Source organism: Cetorhinus maximus, chromosome 1 (assembly GCF_964194155.1).
Source record: "Cetorhinus maximus chromosome 1, sCetMax3.hap1.1, whole genome shotgun sequence".
Lineage (NCBI taxonomy): Eukaryota > Metazoa > Chordata > Chondrichthyes > Lamniformes > Cetorhinidae > Cetorhinus > Cetorhinus maximus.
The window spans coordinates 20,128,719-20,140,342 of NC_135879.1; the positions used below are offsets into that span (position 1 = coordinate 20,128,719).

At 39.7% G+C, this 11,624-nt stretch overlaps 1 protein-coding gene across 5 annotated transcripts in view; it reads left to right on the plus strand.

Moving 5' to 3' along the window:
- The window catches only part of LOC144678686 (uncharacterized protein KIAA0232-like), an 89,340-nt gene extending 78,021 nt beyond the window's left edge, over positions 1-11,319 (plus strand). For 4 of the 5 annotated variants that reach the window (XM_078538477.1, XM_078538487.1, XM_078538496.1 and 1 more), the window contains 2 exons: positions 6,660-6,754; positions 8,837-11,319. In XM_078538477.1, the coding sequence (XP_078394603.1) occupies positions 6,660-6,754; positions 8,837-9,019 (278 nt within the window). In that variant the 3' untranslated portion in view covers positions 9,020-11,319. The remainder of the gene's footprint in view (positions 1-6,659; positions 6,755-8,836) is intronic. The other variant, XM_078538514.1, reaches the window with a different exon arrangement.
- The last annotated feature ends 305 nt before the right edge of the window (positions 11,320-11,624 follow it).

Consider the following 11,624-nt stretch of genomic DNA (forward strand, 5'->3'; position numbering starts at 1 on the left):
CTCACCATCCTGACTTGGAGATATATCGCCGTTCCTTCATTGTCGCTGGGTCAAAATCCTGAAACCCCCTTCCAACAGCATTGTGTGTGTACCTTCACCACATGGACTGCAACGATTCAAGAAGGCAGCTCAGCTCCACCATCTCATGGGCAACTGGGGATGGGCATTAAATGCTGGCCCAGCCAGTGAAGCCCACATCCCATGAATGAATAAAAGAAAACTGCCAAGACATTGGTACCAATCTAGCGCTATGGTAGCATAATGGTTATATTACTGGGTTAGTTGTCCAGAGGCCTTGACTAATAATCCAGAGTTGAGAATTCAAATCTCAGCGTAGCAGTTGGTGAATTTGAACTCAGTTAGTTTAAATAAATCTGGAAGAAAAAAGATAGTCGCCTTTACAGAACCTATGAAACCATTGGATTGTCATAAAAACCTTACCCAGCTGTCCATGAGGAAAGGAAACCTGTTGTCCTTACCTGGCCTGACCCACAGCAAAGACGTTGACTGTCTGAACTACTCCACTACAAGAAAAAATATAAGAATTGAGTATTAAGTGTATTAAAGTATAAGAATAAAACCAGACAGACTACCCAGTAAGACATAAGGGATTGGATTCTTCTTTATTCTTTATTGTTGCTGGGTCAGAATAATGGAACTCATGACATGACAGCACTGTGGACACCACACGGAATCCAGCAAATCATGAAGGTGGCTACTTTTTAATATTCATTCATGCAATGTGAGCATCACTGGACAGGCCAGCATTTATTGCCCATCCCTAATTTGCATTTGAGAAGGTGATCAGTTGCCTTCTTGAACCGCTGCAGTCCATGTGTTGTATAAACACCCAAAGTGCAGTTAGGAAGGGAGTTCCAGGATTTTGACCCAGCGACAGTGAAGGAGCAGCGATATATTTTTGAGTCAGGATGATGTGTCTGTGACTTGGACGGGAGCTTGCAGGTAGTGGTGTTCCTGTGCATCTGCTGCCCTTGTCCTTCTAGGTGCTAGCAGTTGCGGGTTTGGAAGGTGCTGTTGAAGGAACCTTGGTGAGTTGCTGCAATGCATCTTGTAGATGGTACACACTGCTGCCACTGTGTGTCAATGATGGAGGGAGTGAATGTTGAAGGTGGTGGATGGGGTGCCAATCAAGCGGGCTGCTTTGTCCTGGATGGTGTCAAGCTTCTTGAGTGTTGTTAGAGCTGCACTCATCCAGACAAATAGAGAGTATTCCATCACACTTCTGACTAGTGCACTGTAGGTGATAGACAGTCTTTGGGAAGTCAGGAGGTGAGTTACTTTCCGCAGAATTCCTAGTTTCTGCCCGGCTCTTGTAGCCACAGTATTTATATGGCTAGTCCAGTTCAGCTTCTGCTCAATGTTTACCCCCAGGATGTTGATAGTGGGGGGTTCAGGGATGGTAATGTCATTGAATGTCAAGGGGTGATGGTTAGATTCTCGCTTGTTGGAGATGATCATTGTCTGGCACTTGTATGGTGTGAATGTTACTTGCCAAGCCTTTATTCAGGACCTCATCATAGTAGTTAGGAACTGTATGTATGTTGGACTGAGACCCATAGGGCTTTCTTGTATTGTTTTCTCCTCCTCTGCTGTGTTGTCATCCAACTATTTTCTTTGCTTCACTATTTTCTTGCCATGGATGTGCACCCTCTGAAGCGTGCACTCCAGAAACCGTGGGCTGGAATTTCACTTCAGTTTTGGGAAATAAGTAAAATGGGATGATACCTCCGACTGCCTCAAATCTACTGCTTTCAGAGTTAAATGGGTGTAGTTAAGCTTCATTCTATTTTCCCATAATTCTACCTCAAGTCTGACCGATACTAACAGTGCTCTTAAGTGGTGGAATGAACAGCAGAGTTGTATCTTTGAGAGAGGTATCTTTGAGAGGGATAACACATTGAGGAGATTATTGCTCTTCAAAAGAACTGCACAGACCTGATGAGCTGAAAGACAACTTTGTGCTATACTATTATTCCATCTTTTTGGTTGCTGGAGTTGAAGGTTTGTCTTCTTATGCTGGCATATCAATTTAAGCTGTATGATCTGTTCTGTTAATACTTTTAGTATCTTGTTTATGTCCATCTGTGCAGTAAGTACAGTTGTGGACTGGGGTCATTGGCAATTGCAATCTGTCTTACTGTATTTGAAGGAGGAGGGCAAGATTCAGAGAGGAAGACACAAATAATTTCCCAGAAATACTAGGGAACCAAAGGTCTAGCACGAAGGAGGAATTGAAGGAAATTAGTATTACTGAAAAAACGGTGCTGGAGAAATTAATGGGACTGAAAGCCAATAAATTCTCAGGGCCTAGGGTACTAAAGAGGTGGCCATGGAAATAGTGGATGCATTGGTTGTCATCTTCCAAAATTCTGTAGATTCTGGAACAGTCCCGGCAGATTGGAGGGTGGCAAATGTAACCCCACTATTTGAAAAAAGAAGGGAGGCGAATAAATGGAATTACAGACCGGTTAGCTTAACATCAGTGGTAGAGAAAATGCTAGAGTCTATTATAAAGGATGTGCTAACAGGACAATTAGAAAATATCAATGGGATTAGACAAAGTCAACATGGAGTTATGAAAGGGACAAACGTACTGGAGATTTTTGAGGATGTAACTAGCAGAATAGAAAAGGGGGAACCAGTAGATGTGTTGCATTTGGATTTTCTGAAAGCTTTTGATAAAGTTCCACATAAGAGGTTAGTGTGCAAAATTAAAGCACATGGGATTGGGGTAATATATTGGAATGGATTGAGAATTGGTTAGCAGAGTAGGAATAATTGGGTCTTTTTTAGAATGGCAGGCAGTGACTGGTGGGGTACTGCGGGGATGAGTGCTTGTGCCCCAGCTATTGACAATATAAATGATTTGGATGAGGGAACCAAATGTAATATTTCCAAGTTTGCTGACGACACAAAACTAGGTGGGAATGTGAGTGGTGAGGATGTTAAGAGGCTTCAAGGCAATTTAGACAAGTTGAGTGAGTGGGCAAATACTTGGCAGATGTAGCATAACATGGATAAATGTGAAGTTATCCACTTTGTTAGGAAAAGAAGTATGGCAAGTATTATTTAAATTTATTTAAATAATTTCCCAATTATTTAGATTGGGAAATGTTGATGTACAAAGGGACATGTGTGTCCTTGTACACCAATCACTGAAAGCAAGCATGCAGGTGCAGCAAGCAGTTAAGAAGGCAAATAGTATGTTGGCCTTCATTGCGAGAGGATTTGAGTACAGGTGCAAGGATGTCTTACTGCAGCTGTACAGGGCCTTGGTGAGATCACACCTGGAGTGTTGTGTGCAGTTTTGGTCTCCTTACCTAAGAAAGGATGTACTTGCCATAGAGGGAGTGCAGCGAAGGTTCAGACTGATTACTCAGATGGCAGGATTGTTGTATGAGGAGAGATTGGGCCGACTAGGCCTGTATTCACTGGAATTTAGAAGAATGAGAGGGGATCTCGAAATGTATAAAATTCTGACTAGGCAGGACAAACTGAATGCAGGGATGATGTTTCCTCTGACTGGGGTATCTCAAACAAGGAGTCATAATCCTTGGGATATGGGGTAGGCCATTTAGGACTGAGATGAGGGGAAACTTCTTCACTCGGGCTGGCGAACCTGTAGAATTGTCTACCACAGAGGGCTGTGGAGGCCAAGTCACTGAATATATTCAAGAAGGAAATAGATTTCTAGACTCTGGAGAGAGCGGGAGTATGGCGTTGAGATAGAGGATCAGCCATGATCATATTGAATGGTGGAGCAGGTTCGAAGGGCTGAATGACTTACCCGTTCTATTTTTCTATGGGCAGGATATTGAGTTCGGGGGGCGGGACCCGCTCGCTGATGAGGGATGATGTCGGGCGGAACTCCCAACATCACCCTGCGTCATTTCAATTTTCAGGTAGGCGGGGACACAGCTGAATCAGCTGTGCGCCCATCGACCTGTCAACGGCCAATTGAGGCCATTTAAAAACTAACTGAAGTAGTTAAAGGTCCTGTCCGTCCAACCTTAAGGTTGGCGGACAGGCCGGGAGCCCTGGCGGGTTTCAGAAAAAGCATGAAATCTCATCCACGGGCGGGATGAGGTTTCATGTAGGTTTTTAAAAATTTAATAAAAGTTTAATTAAAAGTGATGGACATGTCCCAACTCATGTGATATTGTCACATGAGGGGACATGTCAGGGAAATTTTATTTTTCTATATTTCACATTTTTGATTTTGACACCAATCTCCCTGAGGCAGCACTTAGCAAAAGAGCGCGCACTCAGCTTAGGGAATTCCCTCCCCACCACCCACACAGGGAGTGCATAGCGCTTCCTGGCGGACATCACGCTGGGCAGGCCTTAATTGGCCTGCCCACATAAAATGGTGGCGCGCCCCCAATTGGGGGCGCCGCTTGGAGATGTGTTCGCACGCGCCCGCTCCTGAACCTCCCCCAAACGGGGGGGAAATTCTTCTCTATGTTTCTAAATGAGGCTAGAGACTCCTATAGCAAGGCACCACAGAAGATGTTTGTTCCCTACATACAACTATCCACTAAGAGTTCACTTAGATTTCTCAGCACATCACTGCATCAGAGGTCTGCTCCTCACTCCCCAAGCTCCAGCCTCTTGGAAGATATGTCAACTGCTGGCTGAAGACTGACAGCTCACTTCCCCCTGGGGAATAATATTAATCCTTCCAGACAGCATCTGGTAACTTTTACCGTATTAGTCATGCTGCAGCTTACAACTGCAGAAAGGTGCTCTCTTGAGGTAGGTTGCACAGGCAGAACCAGAGAAATAGAAAGCTAAAGCTATCCAATTCTAAAGATTAGTCGGGCTACACAGGTGCAAGGAGGTAGAACCCCCTCATTTCATCAGCAAATACTTACTTTCCATTCATGAGCAGTTAATGTGCAATGCAACCACCTTATTTTGCATGTGAATGGCTGCTATACAGGAAGCTGTTATGACCCTTTCATCATGCAATTTTCCACTTTACGAGATATGATTCAGTGCCGTGTTTCAGAATGGTTGATTGGTAATTGGGTCTATCCACGACAGTCATGGCTTCTGACTCCAGTAAAGCTTATACAGGCTGAGGGGCATATCAGATATAGACTATAAAAAGTGTGATAGGTCAGACAGTTTTTGTTTGGTTTTGGGGATGTGGGTACTGCTGGCAAGGCAAGCATTTATTGCCTATTGTTAAGCTGTTCGTGGGCATTGGGTAGGCATTTTGAAGTTTTGTGTTAGGTGTCTGATTAATTCTGGTTCAGCCCTGCAATAGAACCCAGCAACAGTTTCCAAAAATCATTGTAGTTGGCGCTATTCTATGTAACAACAGAATGAAAAAGGTTTGCTGCTTCGGTAAGCTGAAATAGATCATGTAGGGGTGATTGGGGGGGTGGTGGAGAGCCCCCCTATCTCTAGAACATGAGCATGTGGAACATGATAGCCAGCAACTGGAGAAATTAAGGGGACATTACATTTAGTCAAGCACTTTAACTATATAAAAGTTGACACACAATGCCTTTTTGCTTTCATGGAACAGAAATTTACGTTTTCCTTCCTATCATCCAACTGCAGAAGTTGCAAGCTTGCACAGAAATGAACTATGTGGGCAAACTATGTTTACTTGTCAGAGCAAAATTCACTCAAGCATACTCAATCTACTTACACTCGTAAGCAAAATAAGTAAAGTATCAGTAGAGCAGTCTGGTCAGGCACAATTTGAGTGTTGTATTCAGTTTGTTATTAAGGCGAAAGGAAAATATTGAAGCCTTGGAAACAGTGCAGAAAAGGATCACAAGTCGGATCTTCGTATTAGAGACTGGGTTATAAAGAAATGTTAGGAAAACACACTTCCAAAAGGTGATTGGGATGGGACCATGTAGAGGTACATAATGTAGAAAATGTGAATGTAATGCATTTCTTAAAATTAAACCACAACACTAGGACAAGGTACAAACTTTTATAAAAGGCACTTTCAGGGCTAATGTCAAGACCGATTAATTGCTATGTGGATTGGCCTTAATAGCGGTTAGTGGAGGCAAAAACTCGGGCATCATTCAAGAAGCAAGTTCAGTGTTGTGATAGGTCGTCGTAAGATTCTATGGAAAGAAGAGCTGGATGAGCAGAATGGCTTCCTCGATCTGCACTTATTTTTGCAACCTGAGCCTCTTTACGTACCTGCTAGGTGACTCAGCTGTCATTCATCTATATATGGAATGGCACTTTATAGCTTTGATAGGTGTGTAGAAGCTATTTGTATTTTGCTGAAATCGCTGATATGTTGCAACACTTGGTATGTAGCAATGCAGCCAGATTTCAATCTCTGATAATAGGTGGGAGGAATTATGGTTACATGACTTTTAAGTGTAACCCTGCCTTTCTAGCCAAAAGCAAAATTCTGTTCCACCAATTAAAAAGTCACTGGTAAAGCACTTAATTCATATAAAGCAATTTTAAATATTTAATTCTACGTTTTTACATTACATCATGCATCCCTACTCATGCATGATTTCTGTTTATCACTACAAGTTCAAATTAAAAATATTATTCAATTTCTTGATTTCATTATAAATCTAAGGCAATATGTTTTTTAAGAACAGCTAAGAAGTTACTCCTGTTTAATAATGTTGTATTTTTTTTAGAATGCTACACTGATGCCAAGGAAAAGGATGGAACTGAGTGTCCAATTTTAAGGGGACATTCACACAATGGCGATTGTCTTCTCCAGTTAGACCTGGTAAGTTAACTAAGTGTTAAAGATCTGTTTCCAAAGATAAATGTTTCAATTTTACATTGAAACATAAATCCCTTAACATGAAATGACAGTTACAGTGTTTATTTTAAACTGTTTTTCTTGAGAACTGAATGTTCAGTATCCGGAGTTAACTTCAGAGAGAAGTACAAGACCTATTGCATTACTGAAATTTTGCATAGATGAAGTCTGAGTACAATTCACATTTATGGTTGTGCAATGACATCCGTTTCTTAATCTAGACTTGCATCTGCTAAAAGCATATATTCTGTTTAACCATTATTTTAAGACAGTCGTGCATGCTGTCCCTACTTTTACTACCCCAAGCACATTAGGCCTAAAGCCTGTGCACAAAATTCATTAACACCCATCATATCCACATAAATATTAACACTTCCCCTCACACGATACATAAATGAAGCATGCTTGCTCTATTTTCATTGCTATAAAGAAAGGTAGAACAACTAAAATGGTACACTATAAATTAAGATTTGGACTTTGAAATGTTGCTCACACATCTGACACATTCTGTTGAAAATGTAGAAAAAGAGAATTCCATTCAATGAGATACTGTTGCAGTCCTTTTATAAATGTTAAATTATCCTTCTAATTTAATTAAGAGACCAACTGAAGGCAGTGTAGTGGATTAGTGCATTGTTTTTTAAGCTCAGGGCTAGGTTTAAAGCCAGCTCAGGCAGATGGGATGAAGGTCTGCCTTCTCTACTTATTGTAAGGATCCTATTTAAAGTGAGCTTGGCTAGTCTAAGCCTATTACCAGTGGCTGCAAAACTTATCCTAAATTGGCCGAATTGCAGGGGAGGTGGTGAAAGAGAGACCAGAAGAATAATGAACATGGAAAGGGTAGTTTAACTTTGGCAGTGGGGGATCCTAAGATTAATGTACACTACTTGTGTAGAGTAGGGGGAACATTATCCTATCTCAGACCCATACTAAATGGGAATGTTTGTAGCTATGGCTTGCCAGAAGAGGAACTATTTTCTAATCCCTGCATTCCACCCCCTCAGCTGCCAAATAAAATTAAATATAGAACTTGAAATTGGGTAACTTTGTTAGTATTTTAACCTATGATGAATATAACATACTATAAGTAAGCATTAACAAGAAGTCTGACTAAAAAGGTGTTTTAAAATATGCAATTTAAAAATCAAATCGTCTGCCTTTTGTTTAGGGTTTCAACAGTCTTATATTGCGACAATCCAGAAACTTCAAGCATGCTGCGTATCTGCATAAATATAGCTGAGCTAGAGGATATACATTTTATATTTTGCTCAGAAACCATTATTCAATGCAAACTATGTTTTCATTCAAATGTTAAATATTGATCCAGATTCTGTAGTAATGGCAGTAAAATTGTCAGTATTCATTACAACTGTGAAGCGAACAGCAACTTCTGGCACCTGCATATGCAGAGTTAAACACGGAAAGCCAGAAGTTGCTTTCAACGATTCTGTTTCTCCATGGAGTATGCTGTTGAAGTCCTCGCACGTGGAAATCTTCAGAAATCACTGAATTGACATGAACTTCCATTTATTGCACTCTGATCTTGCTGGAAAAAAACTCCATTGTATTGTTGAATGAGGCGTAACTGGGTTTTTAACAGCCAACTAAAAGTCGTAATTGCCACTGAATGATCTCTGGTTTGGCGTCTGTACAAATTCTTCAATGTAATTGGCTGCTGAGCTTGCTTGATGACATTATGGTTGCTGGATTCTGGGATCCCCTTTAGTTAGCGCCAGAATCAAATTAACCTTGGGGAAGGTGAAATTCATGGCTAGATCTTTGTGGGCAGCTTTCTTCAAGATCAGTGGCAAGTGCTGCCACTTCACCATTGACTGCAAAGCCTGGGTCATTAAGAGTAGCTGTCGTGAATGCAACCAGAACAGGAATGATCCATCAAACCTGGAATAAAATGATCACATTTTTATTATTTCTAAATCTAATGGAAGGGAAATTTATTTTAATTTCAGTAAGTGATTCAGGAAAGAAAAATATGAATTGCATAGCTTTAAATAGTGAAAATTTTAAAGTTATATTTTCCTATCTCAGCAGACTACAGCAGCCTGTGAGGTGAACTGCAGAGTAGAGCATGACGCTAGAGGGAGGTCAGCTGTCATCCGCAGGAAGCTTTTCTCCAGTGACTGTTCAAGCTCAGATGAAACTGCTTCAGAAGGCGGAAGTGACTGGGATGACCCTCCAGATGAAGAGCTTTTTTCTCGCACACATCTTTAATTCTGCGCAGCTGTTTCCAGCTTGAAAGCAACGACCCTTTTAATAAGTTCACAACTCTCTTGTTGAGAACTTATTGTTCTTTTAAAAAAAACTTTAGTTTTCTTTTCATTTAACTGCTTTAGATAGGTATTTATCTTTCTCTTCTTGTAGGTTTCACTGTTAGGCATTGAATGCAATACCATGACAGAAAAACTAATTAAGATAGTTTATTGAAACCTTGGCTTTTTCAACTAGTATAGGTTGTGTTTGTCAAAGAATGATTGTGCATGTGCCTATCTTACTAGCATCAATGCTTATTTTGCTGATTAATTACTACCGCTTTCATTACTACTGTAGGACTACCACTGTCACTAGGACTACTATGTCTACTACAACTTCTGCTATTCAGAGGCTCTTAGCATATGGCACAGTATAATGCTTTGTTAAAGAACTGGGAGATAAATACTTCAAGCTAAACTTTTCACATAACTAGATCAGTGCCTTTCTGAATGCAGGAGAACAGCATGGATGAATAGACTTAAATCATCTAATTGAAACCTGTTATCTCACTTCAAAGTAGGAATGACAAGATTGTGCTTTAGAGCCAGAATAAGTATAAATACTTTTTTTCCTGAATGATTCTAAATGCGTTTGCATAAAATTGAGAAGTTTAGTGAGTATGGCTTGTGAACTACTAACTGTGAAAGCCCAGGATTTTACAAAGTTGTGCAAAGGTTTCAGTGTAAAGGTTTGGGTTGATCAAACAGAATGAGACTAATTTACTTAGAGCTTAGGCATCAGTATTAAACAGGAGGGTGGTAAAACCGTGCATTCTCATTGTGTGAGAAATCCTGAGCCAATGCAGTTAGTCCATGTTGTGGCTGTGATTTTGTAGATCTTAGCAGAATTCGTTTTGTGTTTTTGAGGGGTGTGAGGAACCATTCTGGCATTTACTTGTGCTGACTACAAGAACCAAGTGTAGACTTAAAACTTAAGAATCTCATTTACATGTGTGACTGCAGTAGTGATTGTTGCTTCATGTGGCTTGCTTTGAGGTTTTATTTTCCTTATTTTGTAACACTGGTGTCATAAACATCTCTGACATCATAATGTAATTGAATATTTTTCACACCCTTGTGCTTTGAATCTGCAAAATGAAAAGCCAAGGGGAACAATATTCTGGTCACCAGGTGCAACTAGTCATGAGTGCTTTCAACTTCATGACTGGCAACCTGGATCCCATGACGGTAATCGCTGGTTACGACAGAGATCAAAAATTCAAGTTAAGTTTTCTTGAACTTGAATTTATATTAGGAACAGAGTAACCACAGAACTTATCATGGTGATAATTGATATTATAATAAGAAAGTAGAAGGATTGAGTTTAATTAGCTTTGGGATAAATTCAGCATCCAGAACTGTTCTAAGCTGCAACATTATTTTTTTTGTTGGCATGTATAAGCCAGATGTAAAATATGGAATAATAGTTTGCACATAAGTTTGTCAGAGATGGCTATTATGCTCTGTGCAGTGAAACAGTCAGCAGTTTTAAGCATTAACATTTTAAATCTTACAAAACATTTATCAGGGCCCTTTCTGTAGACTAATTTTTGATTGGATATTTTATTTGAAACGAAGCTTATGTAAACTAGCAAAAACAAATGATACAGCTTTAAGAAATTCATAACCATTATTTTAAGTAGGGTTATAGAATTTTTTTAAATGGCTATGGATGTTAACCAGAACAGAGGATTGAAAGCCTTCTCTAAATCATATTTGCTTAAGTTATGATTTCTTTTTAGAGCTGCTTATACAGATGAGGGAGGACTTCAAGTCAGGTGATGCATGAGCCTGACAAAAAGAGAAATATAATGTTGTATCATCTTGGGAAAGAAGAAAAGGCTTGAGAAGTGGGTTAGGGAATAATGAAATGTTTACACATGTCACCTGTACTAGTTTCCATATTTACAAGATTCAAAAAACAAAAAAGCAGCATTCAATTGGGATAGTTTGAGAAATGTGATTTCAAGTTTCTTATGGTCAGGTTTTCAACTGAGTGGTTTATTGAGAAATTGCAGGGAAGGGGAGTTTTATTTGTCATCTATTGCAAGCAGGTTGAGAAGAGAACGTAGAACTCACTGTAGAATAGTGTATACCATAGCACTGAAACCTGAGTTCCCCATTTCTCAGTTGTTAGCCTTTTTCTAATTTTTGCTTAAAGTGGTTGTATTGTTCTCTGATTTCATGTACACCAGAGTAACTGATTTTGTTTCATTGTGGAATTACTTTACACCTAAATAAAGACTCAAAAGTAAAATCCAATGAGCAGTAATTTTCTTTTTTTAATGTTGATCTCTCTTCATACAATATTCATTTAAATACCATTTTTAAAAATGTTGTTACGTCAGGGTCATTCACTTATTAACTATCTATTGAGTTATAATTTTGAGCAGTGACTTACTCAAGGCAAATAAAGCAAATCTGTCTGTTTAATGTTTTAAAAAAACCCTCACTCTCAATACAACATTGACAGGCTCTGAATTCAAACATCTGCAACCGCTGGTTTCTGAGAATTAAAGCTAAGCCACAAACAGTCCCAGATATATTGAGTATTGCTATAATTTTCT